Source organism: Varanus komodoensis, unplaced genomic scaffold, assembly GCF_004798865.1.
Source record: "Varanus komodoensis strain SLA01 unplaced genomic scaffold, ASM479886v1 scaffold1, whole genome shotgun sequence".
In the NCBI taxonomy this organism is placed as follows: Eukaryota; Metazoa; Chordata; class Lepidosauria; order Squamata; family Varanidae; genus Varanus; species Varanus komodoensis.
The window spans coordinates 90,395,782-90,411,680 of record NW_025335268.1 but is presented as its reverse complement, the minus strand read 5'-3'; the positions used below and the strand labels follow the sequence as shown (position 1 = coordinate 90,411,680).

Below are 15,899 nucleotides of genomic sequence, written 5' to 3'. Positions count from 1 at the left end.
TCCCCCCGCTAGGAGGGGCGGAGGCCTCGCTGAAAACACGTTGCTAGAGAACATCGGAAGACGCCACGGGCGCACAGGGGAAACCCGAGAGCTGCTACCGCCGTCCGCACGTTGTTGGGGTCCCAACGCTCCCGCCCCGCAGTCCTCGTACTTATTTGAGCGCCGCGGCGGTTACAGGCCGCCTCCTTTCGGGCACGCGCCGCCCTCGCGGCCGCGGCTCGCGAGCGCCCTTTGGCCCCGCCCAAGCCGCGCGCTCCCGTCAGTAAACAGATGCCATGCGCGGATGGAGGGAAGGCGGGCCGCACGCCTGTCACGGGTAGCTTCCTGTTGGGAGGCGCGGACGCCTAGCAGGGAGGAGGAGAGAGCTTAATAGCAGCCGAGACAGAGCGCAGCACAGGGAAAGGGGCAGGCTTCGCCCCGCCGCAGCTAACTTTCCGTCATGGCGCCCCGCCGATCTTTCTCGGGGTCCGTGCTGCTGCTGGTCCTCGTCGCGGCTGTCGGGCACGTCGCTCCGGGAGCGGCCGTGGAGCCAGGCGGTAAGGGAAGCCCTTCGGCTAGCTGGGAGGAGGCGTGGGGGATCGAGGCAGCCTCGGGCGGGGTCGTTTTTCTGGAAGTCTGCGGGAGATGCTCGCCTCTTGTGCGCTACGCCCCTGCAGCAGCCCCTCTCCTTTCCTTCCCTCCACCCCTTCCCTGGTCGCTGCCCTTCTCTGCGGGTTCGTAACAGCTCCCGGTTGAGATCTGAGGCGAGGAACAAGCCGCATAGGCTGAAGTGATTTGAGCGTCCCCGCTGCGGCACGGCCTTGGGATCTGCTGGGCTTACCTGCGTGTTACCTGTTGGAGAAACAGTGTGTGTGTTGAGGACTTTGTAACCAAGTTCTGCTCTGTTGAGTCGATTCCAATAAAATTCTAAATACATGCTTGCCATCTATAGTTAGATGGCAGGCACCATCGTAAGGTTTTCGCCTTTTCTAGGAAGGGATGCCTCTACCATGCACGCATCTTAAAACAAAGTGCTTCTTGTTTCAGAACTCCTAACAGAGTTTTGTGTACAGTACTTATAGATCCAGCGAACTGATTCATTAAATACACAATCCTATGTAAATTTTGACAGAAAGAAGGCCATGCTGGAAGTTGTAGGCGTTTTTCTGTTATATTTACATAGCATTATGTTCTAAAACTGCATTTCTGTACCTTTATTTAAAACTTGCATATGCTGTCCTTTATGTATGACATCTTAGGATGGCTTACTGCTTAGAATAATTAAAATCAGACTTTTAAATAACGTCTTTTAAACTAGATAGATATTCCTTCTCAATTGCCAAAGGGAGTACACTGCTAGACTTGTTTAATGTAGTTGTAAGAAACCCCAAACTGTAACAGAGCTTGAGAAAGTCACATGTTGATGTATTATGTATCTGTTCCTGTTGGACTAGATTCCTTGAGTTGAAACTGTGGTTGAGATTATTGGTTTCCTTAATCTCTGGACTTGATACTGAATGCATTTGTTATCTGAACTAATATTTGTGAGACTAAGACGTGTGCTCTAGCAAAACTTCTGATATAATGCCATGTGACAAAGATTAGCCCTTAGCACACTTTAATTGCTTGTACTGCTGGTGGATTTAAAGGACACTGGTAGCTTAAGTGGAAATTCTAATACACAGAGAAACTGAAGTCTGAACATGGTAGAAGAAGTTGGGAGTAAGTAATATGTCAGCAAAAGAGTAATTTTAAAATAATGCTGATGTCAGTTGATACTGAATTTAATGACTTGGCGACTAAACCCTAAAAGTCAGCCTAGAAAGATTCTTAATGCAGTCTAAAACATGAGGAAAAAAGCTCAGTTGAACATAAGCAAAAATTTGTTTCCATTTGCCTGCATAGGATTGCACTGCAAATATTCTGTCTATCTGAAATGGGACCATAGTTCATGGTAGAGTGCATGTTTTTCATGAAGGAGGTGTCAAATTTGATCATGGTATCTCTGATGAGAATATCAACTGAAACAGAATGGAGAATACTATGCTAAATCCAGATGTATGTCAGTTGGCACCTGTGACAGAGGTATCTGACATGGCAACATAGAAAGCAAGTTAATGAAATAAATGCCCTGACTCTGAACTGTTTCCTTGAAATTGAACTAAATAATAAGTTTGTCCTCAGAATTGTATACCAGACGTAAGATTTTGTTCACTAAAGTTGATAGTGAGCTTTTTATTTATTTATATTTAAATTATAGGCTGCTGAATAACCCAATAAATCTCTCTGAGCAGCAGAACAACAATAATACAGGCCAGCATTACAATTCCAATTTACTGTGGGGTAGGGCGAGAAGAAAGGGGGAAACAAACTTCTGGTAGCTGAGTGAACTCTCACAATCAGTTGGTAAAATCAGGCCTCAGAATACCCAAGAAGTATTTTTTTGACCTGGTGTCAAAATATAAGTAGAGATTGCTTCTCATGGACTTCTAGGAAGCCCATTCCAAAGGTGGGGGGCAGTCACCCAGAAGGCCCTTCTTTTAATCATCATCCCTTTTCCTTCCTTTAGGAATGGCTCTTTCAGAAGGACCTCATTCCCAGATCTCAATGGGTGGGTAGGAGTATTTGGGAAAAGGTGGTCCTTCAAGTAAACTTACCTCATTAATAAACAATAAACTTGTACACTAGTATTTGAAATCTTAATGACCTTGTATATTACCTACTTAGTGTATCTCCCTGGTAGATATTGTGACAAACATAAAGAGGTAAAGAACTTTGGTTACCCCAGGCTTAGGAGCTTCCTCTTTGTAACTGTTGCTTAATAGCCACTTTTCTAACTTTGTGGTATAAGTGATAGTTTGTGGGCTGTGGGCTTTCTTAATCTTCTCTCTCAAAATAACTAATCACACACAATCACAAGCAACAGGCACTCAATCACAAGTAGAGCATGCCCTTATTTTTTATTTCCCCCACTGAAAGAATGTAATGGAAGGGAGGTGGGGAACACAGAGAGACTAACATAAAGTACTGTTCGTTTATAATTAACATTCTTGCACTCTACTTTCACAACAGGTTGTCAACAATATACAAATAAAACTTGTGAGGAATGTCTGAAAAATGTCACAGTAAGTAGCATATGATTATCAAATAATTCCTTTTGTAAATTGAAATCCTGTGTGAACCTGCTGTATTGCAATGATCTTAAAGGTCAGCTGGACTCAGATCTGTTTAGAGTTCTTTTAATATGCACCATAAATCCCAGTGAGTATAGATGTATTCTGCATGTGCAGAGAGAATGCATGCATAGGATTTTCCCTGACATAGAAAGAGCTGTTGGATTACAGCTAGGTGGAAAACCACCGATCCCATTAGCATAATGAATGATGCTGTAGTGGATGAAAAATAATTCTCAAGAGAAATTACATATGTAATTCCAAAGGGCTATTGTAAAGTTTCCTGCAGAACTAAAAACATGTTGAGATTTGTCCTGCCACACAGCTGAATGTCTTTTTCCTTCTGAAACCTGTGAAGGACATGTATTCACAGCCTAATGTTACTTTGAAACTGTCAGAACTATATGATTATAGGTTGATATTCTACACAGTTGCCCTTGTGATGACATTGGTGGTCTTCCTAGTAAATAAGGTTAAGGTCTTGTTTAGATTAACTGGTAATGACTTTTGGAGTAGTTTCAAAACAGTTTTATTCATCTGTTACATTTCTGTACCACCCAAGGGTGAAAAACTTGGCAGTTCACAAAAAATTAAAACCCTGGAATGTAATATAATGCATAATATAAAACTTTAACATCCAAAAATTGAATGTGGCTTGAAAAAGTTAAAACTACTAACAGTAAGCTGCCAGGACCTGATGAAACAACTAACATTAAAAAGTCCTGTCTTATGCTGTCAGATGCCTGGGGGTAATGACAGTCTTATGATTGCTCAAGCTTTAATGTGCATTTTCAGATCACTTGAACTAATTATGAACTCACCATAGCCCCTTAGGAGGAGACTACATCTGCCAAGTTTCAGGGAGGAAAAGATACAGGGACCTTTGTGCTATATACCTTAAAACATTTATTTGTGAAACAGTAAATTGTCAGGGTTGCCAGGCATTCTGCAAAGCAAGGACTGTCAGCGCTGGGAGGAGTGGCTGCTCCTACTGGCTCCAGCTGAGCCCCTTTCTCTGTGTAGGGATAGACATTGAACTCTTCCTTTCCCAGCACTGAGGAGGGTTAAAATTGAGGGAGCTGGGAATAATCATTACTGGATGTGGCCATTACTACTGATATTATCCATCCTCCAAAAGATCTGGCCAACCCCAGAATATTTCTGCAGCCCAAAGGCAATGGATGCTGAAGCAATGTGGCAGTGCTGGAGCAAGAGAACAGGAGCTGGTGAGGCTGGGGAGCATTGGTGTGCCAAGATTACTGACAAGGCATCGGTGAGATGCCATATCATCACTAGAAGTGGTTCTAATGAACTTTCAGACACAGCCTGAGAAGATATGCTTTGTTGGTGAAGAAAGTAAAAGAGGCCCAGGGAAAGACACATCTGCCACCACCACAAGAAACCAAGCATGACCAGCATAGGTAGTGGATTTTTTAATATAAATGTAAGGAGAATGATATGAACAAAGAAATAAGAACTGTATTGTAAATAATTCTGTTAAGGAAAAGGGCATGTTGGATTAAACTGCTTCACTCCCTCAATTACAAGAGGAATTAGCAAGAGAGCATAAGCTGGCAAATGCAGAGGATGGATCAGCCACAGAACTCCAGAAATGGAGCTTACATATACTGTTCAAGAAATTACAACTTAAAATTCATTTAACTGGACTTAGGAAGCAAAGAATTTGACAAGAAAAGCTGGCAGGAATTAAATTATTGTGAATACACAATCTGTTTGTGAATGCAAAATGTACTGAATGTAAATAGGAACAAAAAGGGAGAAGAACCAAGCTAAATTGGTGCCTTCCAGAAGTTTTGGACTATAACTCCCATAATACCTGACCATTGCACAGGCTGCTAGCACCAATAGATGAAGGACAGTAAGTTGCCTTGGTATCAGTGTTGCACCATCATAAGATCTCTGATCTGCCTAACCACCCAGGTAATGGTCAGCACTAAAGAGATGAGCTCAACATGCTTTTTCCTGTAAGCTGATAACAGCATGTTCGATTTCTTTTTATAAGGAGCAGGTCAAAATAGGCCAAACTATTTTTGCTTGTAAAAATTAGTTACATATACAGAAGTGAGTCTCACATTGTTGCATAACCTTCTTACCAAACAAATATCAGTTGCAAATTTATATTGTAAGCCCATTTAACTTTGTGTGAAATAATACTGAGTAAACTTCTATAAAATCAGGCTGACATCTTCTGCCACCCCAGTCAAAAATTCTTATTCTACACTTTCTGCAGTCCTGTCACTAGCTCAAAGGAAATAAATTTTAACAAGAAGAAGCTATCATTGTTATTAAAAGTATTCTTGGGTGGTTTGATCTTGTATGTGTTTTGCAAGAAATCTCCTGATGGAAATGAAAACTGCTCAAAATGGTTCGATGTGGATCAACACAGCTTGTATTTTTGGACTGTCCTTAGAAATTACAAGTATACAATTTGAGTTTGCTTAACAAAACACATCCTTCCTGTTGCAGTTGACTGTGTCAGATGAAAAAGGGATTTGCTTGGAATACAGTGTTGCATGAGCCAGCCACACTAGTGTGTGTGTGTTGTGGTTGGGGGGGGGGGCTTGCTCTGTCAAACCTGTGCTGCTGTGCAAGAACCTTGTAGCCTCTTGTCACTTTTCTCAGGCTGTGTATCCCTACATGCCAGCAGTTGGTGGGGGGGGGGAGTAGAAAACAGAAGGAAAGTCATTGTGACAAACCTGTTTCACTGGATCTGAAATGAGCACATGACATAGGAGTGGAGAAGAAACTGTAGTTGCGGGATGGAGAATTGCTTGCAAAAGAAGAAGGGAAGCAGTTCATTGCAAAAAGAAAGGTGTGTTGAGTATGCTGTTAGTATAAGATGGAAAGATGGCACAAGAGATGGACCGTGTGTGGGAGCAGTATATAGTAAGGTTGCAGGGAGGGAGATGAACAGTCTTGGCAAGGTCAAACATCAGAGTAAATGGCCTGCTTGTATGAGGTTCATAGGATGGAGTAGTGAAAAATAACCTATTTGTGGGCAGGAGCTGGTAAGGAAAAAGGAAGGCAATTGATTGAAGGTCTCTTCAGGGAGCGACAGGGTAACAAGGCAAAAGATGGAAAGGCAGTAAACATGTGGATTGAGGATTACATGAGAGCAGCTGGCTGTAGTGCTGAGGGAAACAATTCTTTTTTTTTTTTTTTTTTTTAATGGAACCCAGAAAGTTGAGGTTGGTTTGGCTTTTTCTTCATTTTTGACATGAAACTGATTTTTTCTGACATAAAGAGAAACACCAAAAAACCCCAATAAGAAACCTAACTAGGTAAGAGTGATCTCAATAAACTTTGGCTGGGAAGAGGAAGCTTCATGTACAAAATAAAAATTTTGACTTTTCTGAAACTTGCACTGTTTCTTAGAAGTGCTTGTAGCATCCAGCCATGTATGCAGGATGGCAAACTGCATACTTGAACAGAGCCCTTGTTACTTCTAGCAACTATTAATATGCTGCCTTCTATAGTTGATGAGTCAATTGAAGAGCTTATTTTAAGCATTGTACCCATTAATGAAATTGCAAGAGCAACTAATTGAAAAATTAAAATGTGAGATTAGGCTTTAAGTCAGTGCCAAGGATTCTCTTTTTATAGTCTGTACCTAGTTTATGGAGTGTGATAATTGCATGAATTTGCTGTTCTGTAAACTGATGAAAAGATGAGAAGCAGACCTGCTACCAGATTCCTTTATGTTCAAAAATTGGAGTGGCCAGATTATGTAGCTGTGAGCACACATGGAGTACACACTATCAGTTCAGTATGAAGACTTTCAAGCTCCTTATGCTGTCAAGTCACACTTGGTACATTGAGGAATATGTAGCAACAGTTCAGTGCATTTGGAATGAGTGCATTGTAAATAGTTGACAGCTTAAGACTTCCTATGCATCCTTCCTCTAATAGCTGACAGCTATCTAAAACCTAGACCTGTGAAGTCTAGATACATTTGCTGAAAAACTGCCTGTTGAATATGTGATTGTACTAGGGCAAGGGTTGGAGAAAAGTCTATTGAGAAGTGAATTGTATGAACTTTTAACTTACCAGTAACCATACTAGTGCTCATTTGTTTGCTAACAGTGGGCAGGTTTGCATGACTCTTTAACCTCAGGGGGGCCCACCCTGGACTTAAACTTGCTGGGAAGGGGCTGTGCATCCCCTTCAGTCCTCCAGCCAGTCTCCAGGGGCACCATGCTGGAGTGCTGAGTGGAGTAGGATGACAGTCATTCCTTTCCTGCTGCTTGGCTGTGGTATATCCCCACTGAGCAGCAAGGAGAGGGCCTGGACTGCCTTGCCCTGGGTTTCCAAGTCCAGCACAAGTGATGTGCTGCACCTGAGCAGTGGGGAGCTGGGGCCTTCCTTATCCACTGCTCAACTATGGCATGTAGGAAGGGAGACACAGGTTCTGGCAGGCAGAATTGCCCCTGCAACCTACTAGCAAGCACTTTGTGAGTCAGGTTGTGAAGGGTGGAAGGGCCCACCTGGCTGCTTTCTGTCAAGAAAACAAAGCTAATGTGATGGCATGTTATCAAAGGTTTTACTGTGCTAGTAACCTGCTACTTGATGACTGAGGTTGTTCTTGACAGTGCCCTGTAATCAGTAGATTATCAGTATTCCTATATATATATGGAACTGTTCTCATGAAATGGCAATATTTGGTGGCAAATTATGGGTTTAATTAACCCAGATTTGTGGGGCAGAGCACTTCATAGGAACCCTTCTAGTTTCTGTAAAACAAAAACCAAACAAACTACAAACTTCCCATTCATGGGTTATTAACATGAAATTGAAACCCTGGCACATCAGCTTATTTAAAAGTTGAACAACCTGAAGTTACCATGGGTTAACTTTGAGTTGCTTAAGCCATGAACAACCCAAATGTCTGGGTTCAAATCTTACACTAACAACTATGAATGAGCCAATCATTCAATAGGTTGCTGTTTAAAAGCAAAAGTGGTAGGAAAAGTAGTATTTCTATTAGAGTATGACAATGCATGGGTTGTTATTACATATAAACTAGGTTTATGTTGGCACATAATTCTGTGCTTCTTGCACATTTAGCTGATTTTTGCATTCTTTGTTTGTTTGAAATAGTTGCATTTCCTTTTTTCCAGTGTTTATGGTGCAGCAGTACCAAAAAATGCATGCAATATCCTGTTCGGAATATTCTGCCTCCCAGTTCACTTTGCGAGTTGAGTTCAGCACGCTGGGGTGTTTGCTGGGGTGAGTGACTCCTAGAAATATTGCTTATATTTGTTGTTGATACTTTTGTCTTTGTTGCCTCCTTCCCTGAAAGTAATGTTTTTTTGTGACAAATAACTTTTTTTGGGGTGAAACAATTTGAATGTTGATAGGTTAAATATAAGAACATAAAAAGCCATGCTGGATGAGACCAAAGATCTATCTAGGCCAGCATTCTGTCCACCCAGTGGCAAACCAGCTGCCCAAGTACAAGGGATGGGTACATGAGCTCTGCCTGCCCAAGCAGCACAGCAACTGGTGCATGCAGGCATGCCATCTCTGGTTAAAAAAAAAAAGGTAACACATTGCCAGCTAGTAGCCGTGGATAACCTTCTCCTTCATCAATCTGTGCAATCACCTTTTAAAGCCTTCCAAATTGGCAGCCATCACCACTTCCTGTGGTAGTGGATTCCATAGTATAACTATACATTGCGTGAAGAAGTCCTTCCTTTCATCTGCCCTAAGCCTTCTACCAGTCAGCTTCATGCGCCAACCCCAGGTCCTATCATTTTGGGAGGGGGAAAATGTCTCCACACCATGCATTAATTTAGACACCTCTATCTGTCATGTCTCCCTTTACTCAACTATTTTTTAAGCTAAACAATCCCACTTGTTGTAGCTACTCCTCAAAGAAGTGCTGCTCCAGACCCTTGATCACTTTCATTGTCCTTCTCTGTATTTTTTTTCCAACTCAATGTCCTTTTTCAGGTAAGACAGAACTGAACACAATATTCTAAGTGTGATTGTACCAACACTTTGTATTAGGGGAGCAAGATCTTGGCAGTTCTGTTTCTGTTCCATTCTTAATTATGCCTAGCATGGAGTTTGCCCTTTTCACAGCAACTGTGCACTGGGCTGACATTTTCATTGAGCTGTCCACTACTACCCCAAGAACCCATTTTTGTTCAGTCACTGCTAGCTCAGATCCCATCTTGAAGTTGTTATTTTTGCCTCGACTTGCATCACTTTTCACTTTCTTACATGAACTGTATTTACATTTTGATGTCCATTTTTCCAGCTTCAAGGGATACCTTAGAGCTCCTCTAATTTTCTTTTGGCTTTAACCACCCTAGTTTGGTGTCATCATTGTTTACTCCCAATTCCAGTTTATTTATAAATAGGTTGAGAAGCATTGGTCCTAATGCAGAACCTGGTAGAACTCTACTGGTTACATCTCTCCATTGGGAGAACTTGTCATTTATTCTCACTCTCTTTTCTTTTTTAACCAGTTACTGATCCATAAGAGCACCCCCTTTATTCTATGGCCATTTAGCTTGCTCAGGAGCCTTTGGTGCGGGACTTTGTCAAAAGGCTTTTGGAAGTCCAAGTAAACAATATCTACTGGATTGCCTCTGTCTATGTGCTTATTGACAGTCTCAGAGAATTCCAATAGGTTAGTGGGACAGGACTTTCCCTTGCAGAAGCCATGTTGATTTTTTTTTTTCTCCAGCAGCAGGGCTTGTCCTTCTATGTGCTTACTGATTCTGTCTTTAACAATGCATTCTAGCAGTTTACCCAGAACAGATGTTAAGCTAACTGGCCTGTAATTCCCCAGATCCCTTCTGGATCTTTTAAAAAAATAGCTCCACTTCTTGGTTGTCTATATGTGAATAAACTTACAATATTTAAGTGAAAGTATTTGTATTTTCAAATAAATGCCTGGACCTCCTCTTAAACTTTGCAAAGGAAGCAGTTGTTGCCATTGGGTTTTTTGAAATCCCTTGCTCACTATCTTTGTTTTTTTTTCTTTAAACATTTCAGTGAATTTTGAAGCTCTGATTATTGCCATGTCCGTGGTGGGAGGACTAATCCTCATAACGCTTTTCATTTGTTGCTGTTGCTGCTGCAGGAAGAAGAAGAACAGAAAGCAAGTATCTGAACATGTTTTCTATATATAAATACTAGTATTATACTTGATCTTTATAAGCCCATCAAGTTAAGACATGCATGCTCATATTTGTCCTAAATACTCTGATTTTGAAAAGGCCTGATAAAGAAGATGAAAAAGCTGCCAGGGAGAGAGAGCAAAGAAGAATAAGACAGGAGGAGAGGTAAGTTGTTTTCAACTTGAGGATGCCTGGCAGACCTACTGTCTTCTAGCCTTTGGGTGGTTAGTTAAGTCCAGATGTTTGCAGAAAATACCTAGAATAACAGCCAGTTGCAGTCTATCTTTACTTGTTATCTTCTGTTGTGATACAATATTTAGCTTTTGATACCTATTTTGTGGTGATTGTGGAGGACTTGGGCACCTCTAAGTATCTGGAAATACACTGTAGGCTGCCTTTAAGGTTCTATTGGAAGCCAAAAGACATAGTGTAAGATGAATCTGAATGTAGTTAGTTGAAAGCAAGCATCTTAAATGCCATTAATTTCCTTCCTACTTGGTAAAGAAAAATGTTTTTAATAACTTACTTTATACATTTTAAACATCATGATAATACTTCATATTTCTTGTAGGAGAGCAGAGATGAAATCTAGGCATGATGAAATCCGGAAAAAATATGGTAAGAATTGGCTGCTACTAGCTGAATGTATAATATACTTCATCTCCATGTGCCACATAACAGTTTATTACACTGAACATTTGACATTAGCTGTGGTCCTCAATTTTTGCCTAGCCTTCTTAGCCAGGTCAGGAACTGGTTACCAATATCTTGTTCATCCCCTTGCGATCTTGTGGAGGTCCAGCATATAGTCAGAGTCAGGAAAACTCCTTGGCACCCTTCCTGGTTTGTATGTGTCTGTGTTTCTGCCTGCTGCAGTAAGGATGATGAATCCATCCTAGAAACTGCAGATCTGGAAAGGGATTATCCCCGCAGTTCAATTCAGCTAAGGAATTAGAGATGGAGAAATTTGCCTCTGAAGCAGCATAACATTATTTAGCCTTTTTCTAATTAGACTTGCACAGAATTCCTCATACACAACCTGTCAAAAGAATGAATGTTTCTTATCAAGAACTCTGCATTATATAACTTAAACATATCTGCAAAAAAATAAAATGCACTTGTGAAAAGCAGTTTTAACAATAACTGGTAATGTCAAAAGTTTAACTGTTAAGTATGAAGTTGGTTCATTGGAGCTTTATGTAATGCTGAATGCTAGTCCTCTATTGCATGAGTTAATTGTATAACTGAAAATCTGGGAATTCTGTGTGATTACTTGAAAATATTAACATTTTTTTGAAAATATGAAATTTGTAATCTGAATTTTAAGTTACCTTTTCAAGTATCAAAGGCACTTTGATAATTTGGGGTAAAGTGGGCAATAGCTCACGTTCTTGGAATTTGTCATTTGACAAGAATTTGCTTGAACAGGAATTTGGTAAGTTGATACTAAGTTCATGGCTTCAGTCAGCTTGTTTATTATCAGATTAATACTTTGGGCATAGGGCAACAACCAGTTTCTGGCTAAGCCAAAATGCTATGCTATGGATATAATTTGCAGCATTTAAATATAGTTCTCTAAAAATACATTGCAAAAAAGGAGATACTGCTTTATGACCAAATGTCACATTCTGTAAAATACTTCCTTGGATACTCAGTCCATTCAACTGTGGATTATTCCATGGTGCTCCAATTTTTTTGAGTGGAAAATTTGTTTTGTTCTTGTAGGTTAATTATATGTATTTTTCATGAGCCACCCAAAAATATATATCGATGGGTGACCTATGCAAATTTAAGTAAATATCCTTTTAATCACTATTAATTTCTTTTACTGCTAGGCAACTACTCCCCCCCCCCCCCCGCCAATTTTCTCATTGGCATTTTTGTCCTTACTCTAGTCTTCTCCAAGATGATGACCTCCCTTTGTGTTTGACTACAGCTCCCTGGATGGGTGGAATATTTTGGGAGTTATATACTACCATATCTGGAGGGCTCTGTTACCCTTATACCTTCAGTTGCTTTTCTGACCAAATGTTATTTCCTTTCCAGGTTTGTTTAAAGAAGAGAATCCATATACCAAATTTGAAAACAACTAAGATTTTTTTGAGATCCAAAATAACCTCTTGCAATGCTGTCTATTGAATGTGCAGTACAGCTGCTAAAAGATCCTGTAATTTTAGATGCCTTAATTGCAAATGGAAACACAGTCTTTAATGTAAGACAAAGCCAACTGTAACTGCTATAGTCCGTAAATAAACAGATGAACAGATGCCAATATACCTCTGAATATCTGGATGCCTCCTCAGGCTGCAAAATACTATACTTTTGTTCTCTGTTTGATGGGTGCCTATGTCAATATGGCATCTCACTTGTTTTGCATAACTTTTGTTTGCTAGTCAAGTCTTGAACAAACTCTTTCATCAAGTGGGGAAAGGACAGTACACATTCTGTCTTTAGTCTTTTCTGTGAGCAAAAATTTGTAGCTTTTTTAAAGTAAGGGTGAGAGTAAGATAAGGTTTCTTGTGTCCTTCTTGGTTACTTGGAAAAATAATAGCTGAGTACGTTGTATAAGAGGAACTTAAGCCTTAAGTAAATTGTGCCACTAGCAACAAGTGCCTAAATAGTTCTAGAAAACATTTTATTTGCAACACAGGTGTTTTTATCATGATTTGCAACACAGGTGTTTTTACCATGAAATGTGAAGGTTTGCACTTTTATATGCTGACATTTTTCCTGTGCTGATTGTATGGGGTTGTTCTTGTATCATTCTTACGTAGTATCATATGAAGTTTATACTGGTGTTTGTTAGATGGCTGTTTGTTTCAGTACTTCTGAAACTCCAATTGAACTACTCTATAAGGCTTGTAATAGGAAATTACCAATTCCTCATCGGATCAGAAGCAATGTATAATCTTGGAAAGAATGTCTCTTGTAACCAAATAAGCAGAAGAATGAAAAGGCTTCTTTCTGAATTAAAGAACAGCAATAAACCATGAGGTTGATTTCTGCTGCCTGGAATTAGTCCTGGTGATAAAATCTTTTGGCTAGATGGGAGAGCCTGTTTTTCAGGCTGTTCCACATCTGACTCATTGATTTTTTTTTCTAACAAGGCAGATCAAATCATTTGGAAAATCACTTTTCTAATATGTAAACTAGAAGAATGGATTGAAAAGACTAATATGAAAAAAATGGAAGGGTGTTTGCTTTAAAAAGATATTTTCATTAAACCAAAACAGTTGTTAAAGAAATATCTTGAATACTGCAGCTTTCTGAGAAATGAATGAAACAGTACTAGGCCATCTGTGCAGAATTTAATGAAGAATGTGAAATGGCACTGACACCATTGTAACTTTTTCTTCAATGAAAAGTGAAGGATGGGAGAAGGTTTAAATGTAATATTTCATGCCCTTGTCCTCTTTTTAAAAGAAGGATATTACTCTGAGATATTGTTAATACTCTGTTATAATCTTAAACTTCGTTTTGGTGTTGTCAGTGACACAAACACATACAGTATTTTTAATCTAATATATTTACTCTTCCATTGATTGCTTTATATAAAGTTCATAGTAAACCCTGGAGAACTTTGCGGAGACCTGCCTAAAATGTATATTACATTCCAGAAATATAGGATATTGTATCATGAACACTTTCATATAACTCTTGTTATGTTAATAGTTAAAATTCAACTAATTATTAGCTATAATGAAATCTGTAAATTATTTGGCTAACAAAAATAAACAAATTTAATATCATATAGTCTTTTCCTGTTGGCATTCTACAATTCTATTGCCCGCTTAAGCATTAATGTGGAAAATGAGATGTGAGCTCAAATGATCATTTGGTTCCTTTATAGAGAATTGAGGGTCAGGCCTGGGTGAAATCTGGGTGGGTCACCTAATGTTGGTTCATTCTTAAGTTACAACTGGAAATTGAAAGCAGGAGTTATCAGGTAAGGCACAATCCTATGCAAGTTTATGCATTGGAAGGGCCAACAACTCCAGTACCCCGCATGTAGGCCTTTTTTAGGTCTCAACTGCTATTGAATTGCAGCCTTAGTCACATAATTCCTAGAATTATGATGCAGAAATAAATCCTTAAAGAACCATCATACACACAGATAATTATTTCATATATTACTGTTTCCATTTCAAATAGGTTATAGCAAATTGTTGCAGCTGGATGACCCTCAATACAAAGAGGAATGAAAAACACATATTCTGCTTAAGAGTATTTTAATAACCAGGCAAGTATGCGTAGGATTGCAAATGACAAACACTAGAAACTGACCTCTGATATACTGTGACTTGTTGTGACATTTTGTAATACATTGCATGTTTTATGTTTTTAAATTGCTGATTTGTAAGCTGTTCTGAGAGCCATTCTGGCTAATTGATCGGGTTATAAAAATCATAAATAAAGCTCTGTTCTGTGGAAAGAACCTAAAGAGGTTTCTGGAAATATGACCGGGGCTTTCCTAGACAATCTAGCAAATAGGGCTGCAGCTTTTACAACAAAAGGGGCAGCAACCTGTTATAATGACAAGTACCGATGCCCCAAACTAGCATCTGCCTCAGTAGCAGAAGACAAGGCTGAAAATGGTGGTGTTTATGATTTCTGACAACATTCTCAAGAAACCCTTGAAATATATTAACATTCAAGTACTTACAGTATGGGTGGCACAGTGGTTTAAACTGCTGTGCTGCTGGGCTGGTAGATTGAAAGGTTGCCGGTTCGAATCTGCACAATGGGGTGAGTTCCCGTTGCTCCATCCCAGCTCCTGCCAACCTTGCAGTTCGAAAGCATGCAAATGCAAGTAGATAGAAAGGCACCACTTTGGTGGGCAGGTAACAGCGTTCTGTGCACTTCGGTGTTTAGTCACGCCGGCCACATGACCAGGGAGACTGACTGCGGCCAAACGCTGGCTCCCTGGGCTAGGAAACGGAGATGAGCACCGCCCCCTAGAGTCAGGCATGACTGGACTTAACGTCAAGAGGAAACCTTTATCTTACTTACAGTATAAAGGATTACATTACTCAGTGTTGTCCCATCTGTGGGAGATCAACAGGAAGCCTCTATCTGCCGTGGTGGGAGGAGAGTGTGCATGCATGCATGCAACAGTGTTCTGGCCAACCATGCCTTCTAGCAAAGTTTTTGAATACCCATTCTAAGTTTAAGCACTGAACTAAATGTGTATCATTCGGAAGCACTACCCACTATGTTGTGCCAATGGCTGAAGTGTAAAACCTTCACAGCAAAAGGCTTAGACACATGCAACATAAACACTGGAGCCTTGTTTGCTGTTCCAAGGAACTTTCAAGAGAATTTCAATTAGATGTTCAGTCTTACTGACACATGCCACATCTTGCTGTCAAATTGATCAAAGGAATAATTGAGGGTTTTGGCTGAGAGTTTTTACATATGTTAACTAGATTAACTTCTCCAATTTTTCTTTCAAAACTCTTGGGTGTGGCAAAAAAACACTGGTGTTTCTTCTGTGCGTTTTCCCTATAATCAGGCCACTACAGAGTGATAAGAATCTCAGCCCTTACCATACTTCTAACTCCCTCTTTTTAATGGTAGGTATTTCCACTATTAGCTA

At 40.0% G+C, this 15,899-nt stretch overlaps 1 protein-coding gene across 1 annotated transcript; it reads left to right on the top strand.

Annotated features, from left to right (window-relative positions):
• Positions 1-308: 308 nt before the first annotated feature.
• On the top strand, positions 309-14,052 carry LOC123025628 (PTTG1 interacting protein). The gene is made up of 7 exons (XM_044434556.1): positions 309-536; positions 3,052-3,104; positions 8,291-8,399; positions 10,179-10,284; positions 10,403-10,468; positions 10,875-10,921; positions 12,350-14,052. Exons 1-7 carry the CDS (start codon positions 440-442, stop codon positions 12,394-12,396), a joined length of 525 nt encoding a protein of 174 aa, XP_044290491.1. The 5' UTR covers positions 309-439; the 3' UTR covers positions 12,397-14,052.
• Positions 14,053-15,899: the final 1,847 nt, after the last annotated feature.

Bases quoted from the DNA above. Each gene is read 5' to 3' on its own strand.
- LOC123025628 (XM_044434556.1), top strand. From the start codon at position 440: ATGGCGCCCCGCCGATCTTTCTCGGGGTCCGTGCTGCTGCTGGTCCTC. The intron at 537-3,051 runs GTAAGGGAAGCC...CTTTCACAACAG, and splicing joins AGCGGCCGTGGAGCCAGGCG to GTTGTCAACAATATACAAAT. The intron at 3,105-8,290 runs GTAAGTAGCATA...CCTTTTTTCCAG, and splicing joins AATGTCTGAAAAATGTCACA to TGTTTATGGTGCAGCAGTAC.